At 45.2% G+C, this 21,591-nt stretch overlaps 1 protein-coding gene across 1 annotated transcript; it reads right to left on the bottom strand.

The window, feature by feature from the left end:
• Positions 1 to 1,482: 1,482 nt before the first annotated feature.
• LOC311125589 (transmembrane channel-like protein 7) lies at positions 1,483 to 21,350 on the bottom strand. The gene is made up of 16 exons (XM_084199613.1): positions 21,294 to 21,350; positions 16,120 to 16,357; positions 14,054 to 14,202; positions 13,530 to 13,664; positions 13,378 to 13,430; positions 12,948 to 13,087; positions 12,383 to 12,530; positions 11,807 to 11,974; positions 9,891 to 10,042; positions 9,679 to 9,748; positions 9,453 to 9,550; positions 8,908 to 9,094; positions 8,659 to 8,789; positions 2,364 to 2,519; positions 2,043 to 2,121; positions 1,483 to 1,721 (listed from the first exon to the last, which is right to left on the bottom strand). The coding sequence occupies exons 1-16, from the start codon at positions 21,340 to 21,342 to the stop codon at positions 1,509 to 1,511; spliced, it is 2,166 nt and encodes a 721-aa protein (XP_084055739.1). The 5' UTR covers positions 21,343 to 21,350; the 3' UTR covers positions 1,483 to 1,508.
• Between the last annotated feature and the right edge of the window lie 241 nt (positions 21,351 to 21,591).

The following is a 21,591-nucleotide window of genomic DNA, read 5'->3' as shown; positions in this document are numbered from 1 at the left end:
CCAGGGACTCAAATCCTGCAGTGCAAGACGTGTCCCCCTGCTTAAGCCAGTACATGTCCAGGCCCGTCTGAAGTTTGCTAGAGTGCATTTGGATGATCCAGAAGAGGATTGGGAGAATGTCATATGGTCAGATGAAACCAAAAATAGAACTTTTTGGTAAAAACTCAACTCGTCGTGTTTGGAGGACAAAGAATGCTGAGTTGCATCCAAAGAACACCATACCTACTGTGAAGCATGGGGGTGGAAACATCATGCTTTGGGGCTGTTTTTCTACAAAGGGACCAGGACGACTGATCCGTGTAAAGGAAAGAATGAATGGGGCCATGTATCGTGAGATTTTGAGTGAAAACCTCCTTCCATCAGCAAGGGCATTGAAGATGAAATGTGGCTGGGTCTTTCAGCATGACAATGATCCCAAACACACCGCCCGGGCAACGAAGGAGTGGCTTCGTAAGAAGCATTTCAAGGTCCTGGAGTGGCCTAGCCAGTCTCCAGATCTCAACCCCATAGAAAATCTTTGGAGGGAGTTGAAAGTCCGTGTTGCCCAGCGACAGCCCCAAAACATCACTGCTCTAGAGGAGATCTGCATGGAGGAATGGGCCAAAATACCAGCAACAGTGTGTGAAAACCTTGTGAAGACTTACAGAAAACGTTTGACCTGTGTCATTGCCAACAAAGGGTATATAACAAAGTATTGAGAAACTTTTGTTATTGACCAAATACTTATTTTCCACCATAATTTGCAAATAAATTCATAAAAAATCCTACAATGTGATTTTCTGGATATTTTTTCCTCATTTTGTCTGTCATAGTTGACGTGTACCTATGATGAAAATTACAGACCTCTCTCATCTTTTTAAGTGGGAGAACTTGCACAATTGGTGGCTGACTAAATAGTTTTTTTCCCCACTGTAGGTACAGCCCAAAGCAATAAACCCTGAATGTTAGGGAGTGACAAAAAGCTCAAAGGTCACATCTACTACTACTTTTGAGAGCTAAATATGGAATAGGGTGCCATTCAGCTATGTCAGTTCCATAGAGTTGGATAGAGGGTGCATTTGGCGCAAAGATAGAGGGTGGGCTCTATTTCTAACTCTATGGGCTGCATAGAGATAGTTAGAGAACACAACATTGTATCTGTCCCAATATGGCGTCTGTGAGAGCATGGGCAGCACCATTGAAGCCATCTCCATTTCGAAGTAGTTAATTTTCTTCTTCTACTACTTCTATGAGTTGGTAAACAAACTGAAAGGGTGCATACTGCCACCTGGAGTGTGTTGTTTGAACAGGTATAAAGACAGGGTTGGCGATTTACAGCTACCTGCAGTTATGGAATGTTTCCTCACAAGTATAATTATTTGGCTGATCCCTCCTGATGACCTGGATGGAATCATGTGATCCTTCCTTAACCCATAGAAAGTTCCACACAGTTGACTACTTCAAAATGATGAAAGTCCTGAATGGCGCTGCCCATGCTAAAACAGAATTTTCGTTAGAGTCCTCTATCTCTATGATGGGCTGTCATCTCCTGTAGGCTGTGCAGAGGGGTCCTTCAGTTGAGTGATATGGCTGTCCTCTCCGATGCCTGCTGAGGGGTCCTTCTTGGTGGTAGGGCTGCCCTCTTTCGTGCCTGAAACAGTGGTGGGGGCCTTGAAGGTTTTCTTCTGGCGTCTGAGTGAGAGAGTGTGCTGCTTCAGCAGAAAATGCTTATCTGAGGTGCACTGAGGGAGCGAAACAAAAAAAGAGAGAGAGAGAGAGAGAATGAATGTTTTAAGCCTCAAGATGTATTGCACTATTTGAACTTTCTTACTATGAAGACACAAACCTACCATCAGGTTCTCTGTAGCTCAATTGGTAGAGCATGGCGCTTGTAACGCCAGGGTAGTGGGTTCGATCCCCGGGACCACCCATACGTAAACATGTATGCGCACATGACTGTAAGTCGCTTTGGATAAAAGCGTCTGCTAAATGGCATATTAATATTTATTATTATCAGCAGCTGGGTTAGGGTTAAGTAATACTGTTATCGGTGGGTAACCTACCATCACCAGCATGTCCTTCAGTCTCTCAATGGCTTTTCCATTTGCTCTCCTCCGTGACTCAAAGGTGGTCAGGACAACACTGGGGAAAAGGGTAACATGATATACGATCTGTAACATTTACATCCATGGCAACAAGAACGTGCTATGTTCTATTTATTATATTTCTATGATCTGTAAGAAACAGAATCTATGAGAGGAGTCAGGTTCTATATCACCTACTGCACATCTGAGCCAGTAGCATTGGGTGGCAGGCTGGTGTGTGTGTGCGTGCATGTGTGTGTGTTTATGTGTATGTGTGTGTGTATGATCTATATCACCTACATCTGAGCCAGTATCAGAGGCAGAATGAAGGCCTCTGAGGACAGGTATCTCAGGGTGGACTGGGCCGGTCCTGGTAGACTGTCCACACACACAGCTGTTACATTAAACACTGTAGCGCTTCCCACGAACGGACCACAGCTGGAGGAGGGGGGAAACCTGGGGGGGGTAAAGAAGAGAAGGGGGAAATAGAGGAGAGAACAAGTACAGTGCTTTGCGGATAGGAAGAAACTGTCATGACTCTCCTGGGTGAGGATCAAAGGCCTCAGATCAGCTTGGTAAATAGCTGACAACAACCAGACCCTCTTACCCACAGAATAGGAAGTGGGGCTGGGCCGGTTTTGACACCTTAATTAAGCAGGAGGGGAATCTCTCCCTTTCCTCCACAGTATTGGGAAAGACGTGCTTTGTCTCCAGAATACTTTTGCCGCCAAAACTTTTTTGTCCAAAAAAGTGAACATTGGAACAATATTTCTAACATCCGGATGTTTGGAATGGTCAGTGGGGACCTAAAGAATAATCATGTCATATTGCTTTTCATTTTGTGATGTTATTAAAAACTGTATGAGCCAAATACTGTAACTTAGAAAGGAAACACATTCTAGCTGTCAAGTTTCCATCCAATATGATGTTAATACAATATGAAGAACGATGAAACTATTTTTGTTAAGATAGGAATGTGATTTTGGTTTTCTAATGAGATAATAATGGCATTTCATGTCCATTGCACATTAACTAAGCCACGCCCCGAATGAGGTCAGAAGAGCGTGTCAGTGTGATGGAACCGCCCTTTTCGACCAGAGTGCTTAAAAGGATTTGCTAAGAATTAACATATGCAGACGTGAAGCCATGGCTACACGTTGAAATGGTTGGAAACTCTGAAACTCAACACGAGGTGAAGAAAAACTCACCAGACCAAAACATTGACAGTCTGCAGCTGTGCATGTAAAGAGATCTAGAACTTTGACTAAAGACACAAGGTGGGACACGCCACTACAAGACCAAAACTAAGAAGAAGGACATTGTGACCTCTGGTGGACAATCAGAGCCTTACACCCCGGGTGAGCTCACATAAACAACTTCCCGAGAGGGCTTTGTCCTGACCGAGATAGACGACGAACGAAGGTATTCAACACGTAAATGCATTCATTATTTTCTTATCCCGATCGGGCGGTGGTTCGTGTGCTTGATTAAAGTGAGAATAGTTATAGAATGTATCCACGATAAATATCCCTTTCTCTATCTCTCACCATCCCCACCCCCTTCTTCATCTCTGTGTAATAAGATGTCATATCTTGTCAGTCCACTAGGGACTTCTGTCTATTGTAAGTGTGTATGTGTATTCTGTGTTATTATTTAGTTAGTTAGTAAATAAATAATTAAATACATTTGTGTAGAACTGAATAATCAGAAAAGGCTGGGGTTCTTGCGGATTCAAGAAGTCTGCGACGTTCAGAATGAGACTGATATGAGGTAATGATTAATAAGTGACTGTTATCGATATATAACATATATCTTCTCAGAGTTTAATTCGGGAGATGGTAACTCTATAAACAACTTATTCCATGGTGCCCCAAATTTCTAATGAGGTAATTGTTACATGATTCATTTAATCGGGTTACAATTAAACATAGTTAGTTGATTGAATAAATAACAGTTGTTAACATATAGACTAATATGTTATAAATTGTGTTCTTACACTGGTACAGTTATGCCCTATGAGAGATGTACAACTGCGCATGTGCGAAAATAAAGAAAGGGCATTTTCCCGCGTTCTGGTTGAAACACCAACGATGAACATGTGTGTTTATTCCTCCGTTAAGTAAGCCGGTATTCCTGTCCTGAAGATGACAGCACCAACAGGTTATGGGCCCAGGAGGGAACATGGAAGCCGATGGAATAGATTATGTTTCGACGGAGATGAAAAAAACTACGAGTTATGGGAGACAAAGTTTTTGGGACACTTGCGTTTGCTAGGGCTAAAGGCCACCATATTGAGCGTGGATGAAGATGAAGAAGACGGAGAGAAAAATGAAGAAGCCTACGCCGAATTGATACAGGTTTTGGATGATAAAAGTCTTTCCCTGATAATGAGAGAAGCAGCAGATGATGGGAGAAAAGCGTTGAAGATATTGAGGGAACATTATGCAGGTAAAGGGAAGCCACGTGTGATTAGCCTCTACACTGAGCTAACTTCTCTTCAGAAAGCCAGTGACGAAAGTGTTACGGATTATATCATTCGTGCTGAGACGGCTATTACAGCACTGAGGAATGCTGAAGAGACTTTAAGTGACGGGCTGTTGATTGCAATGATTCTGAAAGGTTTGCCCGAATCATTTAAGCCGTTTGCCATCCACATAACGCAGAGTGACGAGCCGACAACTTATGGCAAGTTCAAAACCAAGTTGAGGAGCTATGAAAGCACCGAGAAGTTTAGCGCCATTTCCACTGACGACAACGCGATGAAGGCAAGTAACATTAAAGTTAGCTGGCCAAGAGGAAGAGATAAAGGGACCGAGATAACCTGCTTCAACTGTGGCCAGAAAGGGCACAAGGCCCGGGAATGTACCGTTACTGGAGAGCACAGAGAACGGAGACAGTGGTGTAGTTTTTGCAAGCGCTCCACTCATACTGACGCAAATTGCAGACGAAAAAGAAGAGACAATGTGAAACAAGCAACAGATGCTGAAGGCCACACATTTGCATTCAAAATAAGTGACTGTCAGGTTCGTGGACTGAAACAAAAAGGGCTGATGGTTGATACGGGAGCAACGTCACATATAGTCACAGACATCGGGAAGTTTAAGGAGTTTGACGAGACTTTCAAACCAGAAAAACATTCCGTGGAGCTGGCTGACGGAACAAGAACGAATGGTGTCGCGGAGAGGAGAGGTGCAGCGGAGGTTTACCTGAGAGACAACACGGGTCGTCGGGTGAAAACAACGCTGACGAAGGCGCTGTACGTGCCGTCGTTTCCACAGGACATTTTCTCTGTTAAAGCAGCGACAGCCAACGGAGCTTCAGTCAACTTTCGACAGGGGTGTAACAAGCTCATCCACAAGAACGGTACCACTTTTGACATCGAGGAGTACGATAGACTTTACTATCTTAACACTGTAAGTGATGAAAATGATGATGGATGTCATGGGTGCTATGATATTCACACATGGCACAAAATTCTTGGCCACTGTAATTTTGAGGATGTGTCAAAGTTAGAAAATGTGACAGAGGGAATGAAAATCACAGGTAAGATTGACAAATCTACCCTCAACTGTGAAATCTGCACACAGGGAACATTTGTTCAGAGCAGAAACAGAGAGCCTGATGAAAAGGCAAAAGCAGCTCTTGAGCTTGTGCACACTGATTTGGCTGGCCCTATTGAGCCAGAGGCGAAAGATGGGTTCAGATATACTCTAGCATTTACGGATGATTATTCAGGGGCAGTTTTTGTGTATTTCCTAAAAGCAAAAAGTGATACTGTAAAAGCTACTGAGAAGTTTATTGCTGATGTGGCCCCTTATGGAAAAATAAAGTGTGTCAGGTCAGATAATGGCACAGAGTACACAGCCAAAGAGTTCCAGTCACTGCTCAGTAAGAATGCCATAAGACATGAAACTTCAGCCCCTTACTCACCCCATCAAAATGGGACCGCTGAGAGAAATTGGAGAACACTGTTTGAAATGGCAAGATGCATGCTACTTGAGAGCAACCTACCAAAGAAATTGTGGACATATGCTGTAATGACTGCTGCAGTAATTCGCAATAGGTGTTACAATAAGCGTGTAGGACAGACTCCACACTACATGTTTACTGGGAGAAAGCCTGATCTTTCAAAGATGAAAGAATTTGGATCTGTTTGCTATGCATACAGACAGAACAAGAAAAAGTTGGACTCAAGATGTGAAAAGGGTATTTTTGTCGGGTATGATAAAAATAGTCCAGCATACCTAGTCTACTACCCAGACACTGGAAAAGTTCTTAAAAACAGATTAGTCCAGTTCGTTACAAAAGGTGTAGTCGAACGCCAAACTCAGACAGATTTGGAAATGAGTGATGATCTTCATGGGGAGAGATTTCAATCCCCCATGCCAAAAGCCAAGATGGCAGATCAAAATTCCGAAGAGACACAAGATGTGCAAATCGAGACTTCAGATAGTCAGAGTCCACGCTATCCAGACAGAGAGAGGAAGAAGCCCCAGTACTTAAAAGACTATGAGTGTAAAGTGAAGTATGATGACCAGATACCACCTAGTGTTGACTACTGCTACAGAGTAATGTGCAATGCACCACAAACCTTCAAAGAAGCAATGATTTCACCAAAATCAGAGATTTGGGCTACTGCTATGAAGGAGGAGATGGATTCCCTTAGGGAAAATGATACATTCACATTGACCACACTGCCAGAGGGTAAAAATGCAGTGGGGGGCAGGTGGGTCTATGCGGTCAAAAACAATTCAGATGAGACTGAGACATACAAGGCAAGATATGTTGCAAAGGGATATAGTCAAGTGGCAGGAATAGACTATAAGGATACTTTTTCTCCAACTGCAAATATGACATCAGTACGTTGTTTGATGCAGCTAGCAGCTCAGTATGACTTAGAGTTACATCAGATGGATGTCAAAACAGCATATCTACATGCTCCTATTGACTGTGAAGTGTACATGGAGCAACCAGAGGGTTTTGAAGTCAGGTCAGATACAGGTGAGCAACTAGTCTGCAAACTGAACAAGTCACTGTACGGCCTGAAACAGTCAGGAAGGAACTGGAACAAAATGTTGCATGATCACCTTAGTGAAAATGGTTTTACACAGAACCCAGCTGATCACTGTGTTTACAACAAACAAACTGCAACAGAAAGGATCATTTTGATAATTTGGGTCGATGATCTAATTATCGCTGCTAGTGATAGTGACTCACTCACAAGTGTAAAAGAAATGTTAAGTGAAAAATTTAAGATGAAAGATCTTGGGAGGCTTAGACATTTCCTAGGCATTGATTTTACACAAAGTGAAGGGAAAATAAAGATGAGCCAAACAAGGTACATAACCAAGATACTGGAAAGGTTTGGTATGTCAGACTGTAAAACAAGGTCAACACCATGTGAACAAAAAACAAACTTTGATGGTGATGGTGAACCTATTGATTCAAAAAGGTATCGTGAAGTGATAGGCAGCTTGATATATGTTATGACATGTACAAGACCGGATATCAGTTGGATTGTCAGCAAGCTGTCACAATACCTATCAGAACCAAAAGAGCAACACTGGATAACAGCTAAACATGTGTTGAGGTACTTGAAGGGGACAATGAATCAGGAGTTGTGTTACAAAAAGGGGGTGGAAAAACTCAACCTCGTAGCATATAGTGATGCTGATTGGGCAGCAGATCAAAGTGACAGACGAAGCATAACAGGGTATTGTTTTAGTTTAACTAAATGTGGACCTGTTATTTCATGGAGGTCTAAGAAGCAGCCAACAGTAGCTTTATCTACATGTGAAGCAGAGTACATGGCACTGGCTGCTACTACACAAGAAAGTTTGTACCTTGTACAGTTATTGGGCCAGATGGATAGTGAGTGCCAATATGCACCAGTAACAATCTTTGAAGATAACCAAGGTGCAATTGCTCTGTCAAAGAACCCAGTATGTCGTCAGAGATGTAAACATGTTGACATCAGATATCATTTCATTCGATCTGCGCTCAGTGATGGCAAAATAAGTATTGAATATTGTCCAACGGCAGACATGGTTGCAGATGTTTTGACTAAACCTGTAACGAAGTTCAAAAATGAAAAATTATTGGGTTATATGTTTGGAATGTAAACTGACATTTGTGAGATGTATAACTGTAAGCTAAATGTGTTGATAGTTAGGTTGAATACGACTTGTACAGTATAAGAGCAAGTGGGGGTGTTAACATATAGACTAATATGTTATAAATTGTGTTCTTACACTGGTACAGTTATGCCCTATGAGAGATGTACAACTGCGCATGTGCGAAAATAAAGAAAGGGCATTTTCCCGCGTTCTGGTTGAAACACCAACGATGAACATGTGTGTTTATTCCTCCGTTAAGTAAGCCGGTATTCCTGTCCTGAAGATGACAGCACCAACAACAGTCATCAGATTAACGAAAGTCACGTCACGACAAAACCTTGAGAGGAATCAGATTCAAGGAACCAGAGAAGTAATTTAGGATCTTTTTTTTTATTTTCTTTCATAATTACTGTTGGAGGGTGATTCTAGTAGAGAGAAACAGGAGTGAAAGAGGAGAGGAGAGAGTAGTGAGGTCTTACTGTTGGAGGTTACTTCCAAGGGTGATGGCTGCCATGATGAGACCCAGTAGTAACATGAAGTGGAACAGAACTGAAGAACTGGAGGCACGGAACATTCTCTGGGCCGGAACACAGCACTGGAGTACTGTCAACTGGGAGGGGGAGGAGGGGGAGAGAGAGAGCAAGGCAGAAGGGAGAAATGAAACGGTGAGAGATGATAGGCAGTAATATGTTGAGAGAAAGACTTATGTTAACAACAACAACACTCACCTTCTTAATGTAAAAGATGGCCACCAGTTTGACAATCCCTATGTATGGCAGCAGGGGACAATAGAACAGTCCTACCCAGGTGACCGTCTGACTGTACACCAGGTCTAGAACATTGAACGGGATCAGGAAATGTTGTTTCCCCGACAACCGCGCCAGCCAAGACGATGGGTACCTTTCCACCAACCACCTGTGAGGAGGGATGGAGGGACAATAAGATGAAGGATACTGTTAGAAAACATCCAAAACACATATCCTTTCTTCCTCCCTTGTTGTAGCAACCCAACACCTGGCAACCCAACACCTGGCAACCTTGTCAAGAAGTTTGGATCTCTTGACGTGACAGCTAAGTTATTGAGTTGACAGTTGCTGGACCCGGCTTCAAGTCCCAGTCGGGGCAACCCACAAAATTCACTACAGTATGAACTGATCTGAGATGATTGGACAGGTGAAAGCGAGGGTTCCACAAGCCTACAAGTGCTCTGTTCCATTGGGCCAAATACGTTTTCATCAGAAATATTCCTTCAGAAAGCAGAACATAAACTTACTTTCTAGGATAGGCGATGAAGAAGGTGTTGCAGAAACAGGCGAGGAAATCGAACACAGAGAGCTTGTACATCTCTTTACCAAACTGATTCTCCCAACACTGAGGACACACAGAGTATTAAGTCCATTTACTGTATATGAAGTCCATTTACTGTATATGAAGTATATTTAGTGCCAAAGGTCAATATGATCTGTAGTTGTCAACAATGGTTAGTCGTTATGACTCACTTCCTGTTCTCTGTTTCTGAAGAGGAAGAAGAGATACATCCCCAGACTGGCCAACTTCAGGAAAATACTCCTGGGAGCAGGAAGAGGAGGAGGAGGAAGTTGAAGAATTAAGATGATGAAGAGAGAACTTCAGTGATTATCAATATTTATGTATTGATGATGATGATGATGATATTGGTGTACCAATAAAGATGGGACATTTCTGCTCCTACCTGACGATGGTAGCATTGACCTGGGTGGTGAGGGAGTGATCCTCGAAGGAAGCGATATGGCGGAAGACGTGAGGCAGGAAGAAGTTGACTAGGGTGATGACGATGGGAGGAAGGTAATGGAGAAGCACCCTGATGATCAAATAGTCTACACTCTGAGAGAGGGGGAGCAGGCATGAGAAAGAGAGGGGGGGAGAGACGGGGAGGGGGAGGGAAGTTGAGCAGGAGGGAGAGAGACGGGGGAGAGAAGGAAAAAGGATGCCAAAATAATGAACATGATAAATTGACTAACTAAATTAATACAGTGGGGAGAACAAGTATTTGATACACTGCCGATTTTGCAGGTTTTCCTACTTACAAAGCATGTAGAGGTCTGTAATTTTTATCATTGGTACACTTCAACTGTGAGAGACGGAATCTAAAACAAAAATCCAGAAAATCACATTGTATGATTTTTAAGTAATTAATTTGCATTTTATTGCATGACAGAAGTATTTGATCACCTACCAACCAGTAAGAATTCCGGCTCTCACAGACCTGTTCGTTTTTCTTTAAGAAGCCCCCCTGTTCTCCACTCATTACCTGTATGAACTCGTTACCTGTATAAAAGACACCTGTCCACACACTCAATCAAACAGACTCCAACCTCTCCACAATGGCCAAGACCAGAGAGCTGTGTAAGGACATCAGGGATAAAATTGTAGACCTGCACAAGGCTGGGATGGGCTACAGGACAATAGGCAAGCAGCTTGGTGAGAAGGCAACAACTGTTGGCGCAATTATTAGAAAATGGAAGAAGTTCAAGATGACGGTCAATCACCCTCGGTCTGGGGCTCCATGCAAGATCTCACCTCGTGGGGCATCAATGATCATGAGGAAGGTGAGGGATCAGCCCAGAACTACACGGCAGGACCTGGTCAATGACCTGAAGAGAGCTGGGACCACAGTCACAAAGAAAACCATTAGTAACACACTACGCCATCATGGATTAAAATCCTGCAGCGCACGCAAGGTCCCCCTGCTCAAGTCAGCGCATGTCCAGGCCCGTCTGAAGTTTCCCAATGACCATCTGGATAATCCAGAGGAGGAATGGGAGAAGGTCATGTGGTCTGATGAGACAAAAATAGAGCTTTTTGGTCTAAACTCCACTCGCCGTGTTTGGAGGAAGAAGAAGGATGAGTACAACCCCAAGAACACCATCCCAACCGTGAAGCATGGAGGTGGAAACATAATTATTTGGGGATGCTTTTCTGCAAAGGGGACAGGACGACTGCACCGTATTAAGGGGAGGATGGATGGGGCCATGTATCGCGAGATCTAGGCCAACAACATTGAAGATGGGTCAAGGCTGGGTCTTCCCGCATGACAACGACCCAAAACACACAGCCAGGGCAACTAAGGAGTGGCTCCGTAAGAAGCATCTCAAGGTCCTGGAGTGGCCTAGCCAGTCTCCAGACCTGAACCCAATAGAACATCTTTGGAGGGAGCTGAAAGTCCGTATTGCCCAGCAACAGCCCTGAAACCTGAAGGATCTGGAGAAGGTCTGCATGGAGGAGTGAGCCAAAATCCCTGCTGCAGTGTGTGCAAACCTGGTCAAGACCTACAGGAAACGTATGATCTCTGTAATTGCAAACAAAGGTTTCTGTACCAAATATTAAGTTCTGCTTTTCTGATGTATCAAATACTTATGTCATGCAATAAAATGCAAATTAATTACTTAAAAATCATACAATGTGATTTTCTGGATTTTTGTTTTAGATTCCGTCTCTCACAGTTGAAGTGTACCTATGATAAAAATTACAGACCTCTACATGCTTTGTAAGTAGGAAAACCTGCAAAATCGGCAGTGTATCAAATACTTGTTCTCCCCACTGTAACTAACTAATACATGCACACGCACACACACACACATTTCTCACCCTCTCAGCCTGTGAGGCCAAGGTGGCATAGTAGATGAGACAGAAGGCTCCGCCCAGTAGAACCAGGACCAGGAAGTGAAGCAGCCCTCGCAGGGAGTAGAGGTGTGCCCACTGACCCAACGTCCTCCTGGCCTCGCGCTGCTGGAACCTTTCCTCTTCTAGGTACAACTGCGGAGGGAGGGGGAGAAGTAGAGGGAGGGTGAGAGTAGAGGGAGGGAGAGGAGAGGAGGTGGGAGAGGGAGGGAGAGGAGAGGGAGGGGGGATGGAGAAGGAGGGGAAGGGTGGAGGAGAGGGAGGGGGGAGGGGAGGGACACAAAGAGAAAGGAATAGAACAGAAAGTTCAACGAGTGTCAAATATAAAGGTAAAGAAGGAGAGAGAATGAAGAGGAAGAACCTTTGTAGGTGTTGGAAGTTAAAGAGTTGCCAGTCCACAGAGATAGAGGAACGGCTGCAGAACAATCATAATGGAGAGACAGAGAGAGAGAGAGAGAGAGAGAGAGAGAGAGAGAGAGAGAGAGAGAGAGAGAGTGAGAGAGAGAGAGAGTTGAAAAGGGCAGGCAGACTACCACCCCGAACCTTCAGTTCGTTCCTGATGAAGCTGAGTTTGTGGGCGGCGGCCTCGGGATCATGGATACAGAAGTCCCACCCACAGAACACCTTGTAGCTCATGTGGATGTTGTAGTGGTTGCCTAGCAACCACGTGTGCTTGTAGCCTACAACCGTCCTGTTTAAAAGAGGTGATGAAAATGTTAAAAAAGCCACTATTGTGTCCTCCCTGTGGACACATCTTTAACAGCGTATCCTTGTGTGCGTCCCAATAATCTCTCCTTCCCCCTGAAGTGTGCACTCGTTCACTGCTCCCTACAAATGTAAAAGCATTGAATTAGAATAGGCATGTGTGTGTGTGTGAGTGTGTGTCCTCACAAGGATAGTAAAACAAGAAAAATTCGGACAAGTCGGTACATTTTGCCGGTCCCCACAAGGAACAAAGCTATTTTAGGCTTAGGGGTTAGGGGTTTATGGTTAAGGTTAGGTTAAGGATTAGGTTAGGAGTTTGGGGTTAGGGAAAATAGGATTTTGAATGGCAATCAATTGTTTGTTCCCCACAAGGATAGTGAAACAACATGTGTGTGTGTCTGACCTGCGGACCACCATGACCAGACTGAGGATGAGGACGGTGAGGGTTCCGAGGAGGAAGAGGAGGGGCGTGTTCAGACACTGCAGGTCCAGAGAACTACATGCATAGAACCCATAGAACATTGGAGAACGTTCTAGAAAACCCTGGAGGTGGGAGGGAGGGAGGGAGGGAAGGAAGGAGGGAGAAGGAGGGTTAAATCACATACACTGTACACCACAGGAGGTTGGTGACACCTTAATTGGGGAGGACGGGCTCGTGGTAATGGCTGGAGAGGAATTAGTGGAACGGTATCAAATACATCAAACACATGGTTTGATGCCATTCCATTCACTTTGTTCCAGCCAATATCATGACCCGTCCTCCCCTCAGCAGCCTCCACTGCTGAACACAAATACACACACACACACACACACCTACACACACACACACTTACCGAACCAATGAAGAAGTCCAAAACCGAGTCATTGCCCTCAAACCTCAGAAGTCCTGCAACCACATCACAGAGCTACTGTCAACTAAATATATTACATTTTGCCATGACAATGCATAAATCCGGCACATGACAGGAATGTATTCCCCACACACCTCTGTCACCATCGCTGTCATAGACTGCTGTTGGTGTGAGTATGGTCCCTCCTATGACCAGACACTGGAGCAGGTTCAGGTAAACCAGATATCTCAGGAACACAAAATAAGCCTTCACACCTACACCAAATCTACCTGGAGGGGGAGGAGAGAGAGACAGGTGGTGGTGGTGGTGGTGCAGGGCCACGTTCAGTTGCCAAACGCTGTCCAACGTTGCATGTTAGTTCTACGTAACATATTTCTGTCTGAAAACTCCAAAATGTTGCGCCATGATGATGAAGTGCCTCAGTATTTACATGCCTTAAAGTAACTGTCCAGTGTTTCCACATTTATTAATTAATATTATTATTTTCTCCAATGTATGCTTTGGTCACAAATACGACTATAGGATGAGTCAACAACATTATTTGGATATGAGTTAACAGAATATTAACTTTTAAAAGTGAGATGTTCACTGGAATGCCTTTTTTTCTCTCTCTCTCTCTCTTGCTCTTCACACACACACACACTCTGTTTTCTCTCACCTTCAATGGTGTGGAGGATGCTGCTCCATGGTAAAAGCCTTGACATGGCCTTGCCGACCTGCTCCCAGAGCCTCTTCCTGTTTATGCTCTGGTTCCGCTTCCATGACTCCCATCGGCCAATAGTAGGCGTCTGCAGGTGCCTCAGGTCCCTGATTGACAGATGACACACCTCTTTACCAGCAAGTATTTTTCAATTTTTTTTATTTTTTAAACTATTTTCTACATTGTATAATAATAGTGAAGACATCAAAACTATGAAATAACACATATTGAATCCTGTAGTAACCAAAAAAGTGTTAAACAAATCCAAATATATTTTATATTTGAGATTCTTTAAATAGCCACCCTTTGCCTTGATGACAGCTTTGCACACTCTTTGCATTCTCTCAACCAGCTTCATGAGGTACTCACTTGGAATGCATTTCAATTAACAGGTGTGCCTTCTTAAAAGTTAATTTGTGGAATTTCTTTCCTTCTTAATGCGTTTGAGCCAATTAGTTGTGTTGTGACAAGGTAGGGGTGGTATATAGAAGATAGCCCTATTTGGTAAAAGACCAAGTCCATATTATGTCAAGAACAGCTCAAATAAACAAAGTGAAACGACAGTCCATCATTACTTTAAGACATGAAGGTCAGTCAATACGGAACATTTCAAGAACTTTCAATGTTTCTTCAAGTTAGTTGCAAAAACCATCAAGCGCTATGATGAAACTGGCTCTCATGAGGAACTCCACAGGAATGGAAGACCCAGAGTTACCTCTACTGCAGAGGATAAATTCATTAGAGTTACCAGCCCAAATAAATGCTTCACAAGAGTTCAAGTCACAGACACATCTCAACATCAACTGTTCAGAGGGGACTGTGTGAATCAGGCCTTCATGGTCGAATTGCTGCTAAGAAACAACTACTAAAGGACACCAATAAGAAGAAGAGACCTGCTTTTGCCAAGAAACACGAGCAATGGACTTTAGACCTGTGGAAATGTGTCCTTTGGTCTGGAGTCCAAATTTGAGATTTTTGGTTCCAACCGGCGTGTCATTGTGAGACGCATTGTGGGTGAACGGATTATTTCTGCATGTGTAGTTCCCACCGTAAAGCATGGAGGAGGAGGTGTTATTGTGTGGGTGTGCTTTGCTGGTGACACTGTAGGTGATTTATTTAGAATTGACACTTAACCAGCATGGCTACCACAGCATTCTGCAGCGATACGCCATCCCATCTGATTTGGGCTTAGTGGGACTATCATTTGTTTTTCAACAGGACAATGACCCAACACACCTCCAGTCTGTGTAAGGGCTATTTTACCAAGAAGGAGAGTGATGGAGTGCTGCATCAGGTGACTGGCCTCCACAATCCCCCTACCTCAACCCAATTGAGATGGTTTGGGATGAGTCGGACGGCAGAGTGAAGGAAAAGCAGCCAACAAGTGCTCAGCATATGTGGGAACTCCTTCAAGACTGTTGGAAAAGCATTCCAGGTGAAGCTGGTTGAGAGAATGCCAAGAGTGTGCAAAGCTGTCATCAAGGCAAAGGGTGTCTATTCGAAGAATCTCAAATATAAAATATATTTTGATTTGTTTAACACTTTTTTGGTTACTACATGATACCATATGTGTTATTTCATAGTTTTGATGTCTTCACTATTATTCTACAATGTAGAAAATAGTAAAAAAAATTAGAAAAACCCTGGAATGAGTAGGTGTGTCCAAACTTTTGACTGGTACTGTATATATATATATATATATATATATATATATATATATATGACACATCTCTTTACCAGCAAGTCTTTTTAAAAATCTTATATCTTGTATCATTTTACAGCTGCATCACACATCCATATCCACACACACCCAAATCTCTCACTCTACCTGCTATGATAACATAAACACTGAAACAGAGAATGGTAAAGCAACTTGCAACACTGCCTCCATGACCCTTGTCTTATTCTAGAAACAGTTTGGTGAATATTTGCACGTGTGTGCGACACCTGTGTGTGTTTATGTGTGTGTGTGTGTGTGTGTGTACGTTCATGTGATCTCTCCACACAACCTCTCTATCACTCACCTTGCCTCTCTCTTCCTCTGCATACAGACCGGCAGACTCCTGATCGGCTGGGTAGGGGCCCTGTCCCTGGCTCCTCCTGCCTGGCCAGGGTGCATCTCTACTGGGTGCGATGTCTCCGTGGTCCCCCTGTCCTGGTGGTGGTGGGTCCGTCGGGCCAGAGAGCTGGGGAGCTGGTCAAAGATCTCAGTCTGGTAGTAGACACGCGACTCGTCTGTCACAGTGGAGCTACAGCTCTCCTCTATTGGGGGGAATGGAGAGAGGGATGGATAGAGTGAGATGGAATGAGCCGGGAGGGGCCTGCCGAGTGGCGCAGCAGTCTAAGGCACTGCATTGCAGTGCTAGAGGCTTCACTACTGACCTGGGTTCGACCGGGAGACCCATGAGGTGGCGCACAATTGGCCCAGCGTCGTCCGGGTTATTGGAGGGTTTGGCCAGCCGGGATGCCCTCCCCAGCATTATTGTAGCCATCTGCTGCAGCCTGTCAACTATGCCTCTGCCTATCCCTGTTCTCTCCTCTCCGCACAGGCTACACAAACGCCTCACACCGCGTGGCTGCTGCCTCTCTAACCTGGTGGTCCCTGCACGCATGACCCACGTGGAGTTCCAGGTCTCAGGCAGCCTCTGGAACTGCCGTTCTGCTGCCAACAAGGCAGACTTCATCCCAGCCTATGCTACCCTCCAGTCCCTCGACTTCTTGGCGCTGACGGAAACATGGATTACCACTGAAAACACTGCTACTCCTGCTGCTCTCTCCTCGTCTGACCATGTGTTCTCGCATACCCCGAGAGCATCTGGTCAGCGGGGTGGTGGCACAGGAATCCTCATCTCTCCCAAGTGGACATTCTCAATTTTTCCCCTGATCCATCTGTCTATCTCCTCATTTGAATTCCATGCTGTCACAGTCACTAGCCCATTTAAGCTTAATATCCTTGTCATCTATCGCCCTCCAGGTTCCCTTGGAGAGTTCATCAATGAGCTTGACGCCTTGATAAGTTCCTTTCCTGAGGATGGCTCACCCCTCACAGTTCTGGGGGATTTCAACCTCCCTACGTCTACATTTGACTCATTTCTCTCTGCCTCCTTCTTTCCACTCCTCTCCTCTTTTGACCTCACCCTCTCACCGTCCCCCCCTACTCACAAGGCAGGCAATACGCTTGACCTCATCTTTACTAGATGCTGTTCTTCTACTAATCTCACTGCAACTCCCCTCCAAGTCTCCGACCACTACTTTGTATCCTTTTCTCTCTCCCTCTCCTCCAACACTACTCACTCTGCCCCTACACAGATGGTAATGCGCCGTCGCAACCTTCGCTCTCTCTCTCCCGCTACTCTCTCCTCTTCCATCCTATCATTTCTTCCCTCTGCTCAATCCTTCTCCCTCCAATCTCCTGATTCTGCCTCCTCAACCCTCCTCTCCTCCCTTTCTGCATCCTTTGACTCTCTATGTCCCCTATCCTCCCGGCCGGCTCGGTCCTCCCCTCCAGCTCCGTGGCTTGATGACTCATTGCGAGCTCACAGAACAGAGCTCCGGGCAGCTGAGCGGAAATGGAAGAAAACTAGACTTCCTGCAGACCTGGCATCTTTTCACTCCCTCCTCTCTACATTTTCTTCATCTGTTTCTGCTGCTAAGGCCACTTTCTACCACTCTAAATTCCAAGCATCCACCTCTAACCCTAGGAAGCTCTTTGCCACATTCTCCTCCCTGCTGAATCGCCCCCCCCCCCTCCCTCTCTGTGGATGACTTCGTCAACCATTTTGAAAAGAAGGTTGACGACATCCGATCCTCGTTTGTTAAGTCAAATGACACTGCTGGTCCTGCTCACACTGCCCTACCCTATGCTTTGACTTCTTTCTCCCCTCTCTCTCCAGATAAAATCTTGCGACTTGTGACGGCAGGCCGCCCAACAACCTGCCCGCTTGACCCTATCCCCTCCTCTCTTCTCCAGACCATCTCCGGTGACCTTCTCCCTTACCTCACCTCGCTGATCAACTCATCCTTGACCGCTGGCTATGTCCCTTCCGTCTTCAAGAGAGCGAGAGTTGCACCCCTTCTCAAAAAACCAACACTCGATCCCTCTGATGTCAACAACTACAGACCAGTATCCCTTCTTTCTTTTCTTTCCAAAACTATTGAGCATGCCGTCTTTAGCCAACTCTCTTGCTATCTCTCTCAGAATGACCTTCTTGATCCAAACCAGTCAGGTTTCAAGACTGGTCATTCAACTGAGACTGCTCTTCTCTGTGTCACAGAGGCTCTCCGCACTGCTAAATCTAACTCTCTCTCCTCTGCTCTTGTCCTTCTAGACCTGTCTGCTGACTTTGATACTGTGAACCATCAGATCCTCCTCTCCACCCTCTCCGAGCTGGGCATCTCCGACGCGGCTCACTCTTGGATTGCGTCCTACCTGACCGGTCGCTCCTACCAAGTGGCGTGGCGAGAAGCTGTCTCTGCACCACGTGCTCTCACCACTGGTGTCCCCCAGGGCTCAGTTCTAGGCCCTCTCCTATTCTCGCTATACACCAAATCACTTGGCTCTGTCATATCCTCACATGGCCTCTCCTATCATTGCTACGCTGACGACACACAACTAATCTTCTCCTTTCCCCCTTCTGATAACCAGGTGGCAAATCGCATCTCTGCATGTCTGGCAGACATATCAGTATGGATGACGGATCACCACCTCAAGCTGAACCTCGGCAAGACGGAGCTGCTCTTCCTCCCGGGGAAGGACTGCCCGTTCCATGATCTCGCCATCACGGTTGACAACTCCGTTGTGTCCTCCTCCCAGAGTGCGAAGAGCCTTGGCGTGACCATGGACAACACCCTGTCGTTCTCCGCTAACATCAAGGCGGTGACCCGATCCTGTAGGTTCATGCTCTACAACATTCGGAGAGTACGACCCTGCCTTACACAGGAAGCGGCACAGGTCCTAATCCAGGCACTTGTCATCTCCCGTCTGGATTACTGCAACTCGCTGTTGGCTGGGCTCCCTGCCTGCCATTAAACCCCTACAACTCATCCAGAATGCCGCAGCCCGTCTGGTGTTCAACCTTCCCAAGTTCTCTCACGTCACCCCGCTCCTCCGCACACTCCACTGGCTTCCAGTTGAAGCTCGCATCTGCTACAAGACCATGGTGCTTGCCTACGGAGCTGTGAGGGGAATGGCACCTCCGTACCTTCAGGCTCTGATCAGTCCCTACACCCAAACGAGGGCACTGCGTTCATCCACCTCTGGCCTGCTGGCTCCCCTACCTCTGCGGAAGCATAGTTCCCGCTCAGCCCAGTCAAAACTGTTCGCTGCTCTGGCACCCCAATGGTGGAACAAGCTCCCTCACGACGCCAGGACAGCGGAGTCACTCACCACCTTCCGGAGACATTTGAAACCCCACCTCTTTAAGGAATACCTGGGATAGGATAAAGTAATCCTTCTACCCCCCCCCCCCCCCCCCCCCCCCTTTACTCCAACCCCCCCCCCCCCCCCAAAAAAAAGAATAATAACAACAACAACAAAAAAATATATATATATAAAAAAAACTTAGTAAAGTGGTTAACCCACTGGCTATAAGGTGAATGCACCTATTTGTCTGCTAAATGACGTAAATGTAAATGTAAATGTAATGTCCTTGTCCCATTGCGCTCTAGCGACTCCTTGTGGTGGGCCGGGTGCTTGCACGCTGACTCGTGTCGCCAGTTATACGGTGTGTTTCCACCGACACATTGGTGCGGCTGGCTTCCGGGTTAAGCGAGCAGTGTATCAAGAAGCAGTGCGGCTTGGCGGGGTCGTGTTTCGGAGGACGCATTGGCTCTCGACCTTCGCCTCTCCCGAGTCCGTATGGGAGTTGCAGCGATGGGACAAGACTGTAACTACCAATTGGATATCATGAAATTGGGGAGAAAAAGTGGTGAAAAGTACATGAAATTAAAAAGAATGAGCAGGAAGGAGAGAGATTCATCTATGGAAGGATGGACCTACAGCTCTCCTCTATTGGGGGGGATGGAGAGAGGGATAGATAGAGTGAGAAGGGAGGAGAGCATCTATGAAGGGATGGAGAGTGAGAGAGGGGGGTGGAGAGGTAGAGAGAGAAGGGGATAGATAGAGTGAGAAGGGAGGAGAGCATCTATGAAGGGATGAAGAGAGTGAGAGAGGGGGATGGAGAGGTAGAGAGAGAGGGGGATGGATAGAGTGAGAAGGGAGGAGAGCATCTATGAAGGGAAAAACAACACATTACTGCACCTATCCAGTGTATCCCATGATCAATCAATGGGAAATATGATTATACTCTTAGGTAAAGTATTTACTTTTAGGGCAATCTCTGTAGAAATGGTCCAAATAGAGAAGTTAAAGACCCTGAGTTTTTCCCCACAAAAGTGCATTATTACAGACAGAAATACTCCTCAGCACATTTCCGTGATCTTTTATTTCAGCTCATGAAACATGGGACCAACACTTTACGTGTTACATTTATATTTTTGTTCAGTATATATTATATAACTGTATGTATTGAATTATAACTATAACTGATTCAAGTATATTTAGCCAGATCCTAATTGGTATGTCAAATTTTATGTTCCTTTTGATGGCATAGAAGGCCCTTCTTGCCTTCTCTCTCTCTCTCTCTCTCTCTCTCTCTCTCTCTCTCTCTCTCTCTCTCTCTCTCTCTCTCTCGCTCTCTCTCTCTCTCTCTCTCTCTCTAAATTCAATTCAATTCAATTTCAATTCAAGCTGCTTTTCTCTCTCTCTCTCTCTCTCTCTCTCTCTCTCTCTCTCTCTCTCTCTCTCTCTCTCTCTCTCTCTCTCTCTCTCTCTCTCTCTCGGTCTCTCTCTCTCACTAACACACACACACAAACAAACACACACATCTCTGAAAACTGAAAGTTTAAAGCTGCATATTCAGCTGTTGATTATAACAAACAAACCGTTCCACTGTAGATGTTTATTATAAATTCAAATTCAAATGACATAAAATACATATATCAGTGGCTTGACTGTCACAATATATTTTTAATGAAGTCTTCATACAACTGAAATTAAAAAGCTAAATAGTTAGTTCTACCAACTGAGGTGGTGTGTTATAACACATAGAAGATGGAAGAGGCCCACACACACACACACACACACACACACACACACACACACACACACACACACACACACACACAGAAACACGTTTACCTGATACGAGCCTCATGATGCCGACGCTGTTGCATTCTTTGTCCTCCATGTTTCTTCTAGGTCTTCCAGGTAACTACTGTTTCCGCTTCCTGATCTTACATACACATGCTCGCACACACACACTCATATGTGCACATGCTGTACAGTCACTAAATGCTGTACACACATTTAATCACAACTCTCCTCAAACACACATTCACACACTCCCCATCCAATATCAGCTTCGCATCAGCCTCTCTCTCTCTCTCTCTCTCTCTCTCTCTCTCTCTCTCTCTCTCTCTCTCTCTCTCTCTCTCTC

This window comes from Coregonus lavaretus (genome assembly GCF_964263955.1).
Source record: "Coregonus lavaretus genome assembly, contig: HAP1_SCAFFOLD_1801, whole genome shotgun sequence".
Taxonomy (NCBI): Eukaryota; Metazoa; Chordata; class Actinopteri; order Salmoniformes; family Salmonidae; genus Coregonus; species Coregonus lavaretus.
This window is presented reverse-complemented; position numbering and strand designations above follow the sequence as displayed.

Bases quoted from the DNA above. Each gene is read 5' to 3' on its own strand.
- LOC311125589 (XM_084199613.1), bottom strand. From the start codon at position 21,342: ATGGAGGACAAAGAATGCAACAGCGTCGGCATCATGAGGCTCGTATCA. The intron at 13,665-14,053 runs GTGAGAGAAAAC...CTCCCCCTCCAG, and splicing joins CATCCTCCACACCATTGAAG to GTAGATTTGGTGTAGGTGTG. The intron at 9,749-9,890 runs GTAGGAGCAGAA...TCCTGCTCCCAG, and splicing joins GTCAATGCTACCATCGTCAG to GAGTATTTTCCTGAAGTTGG.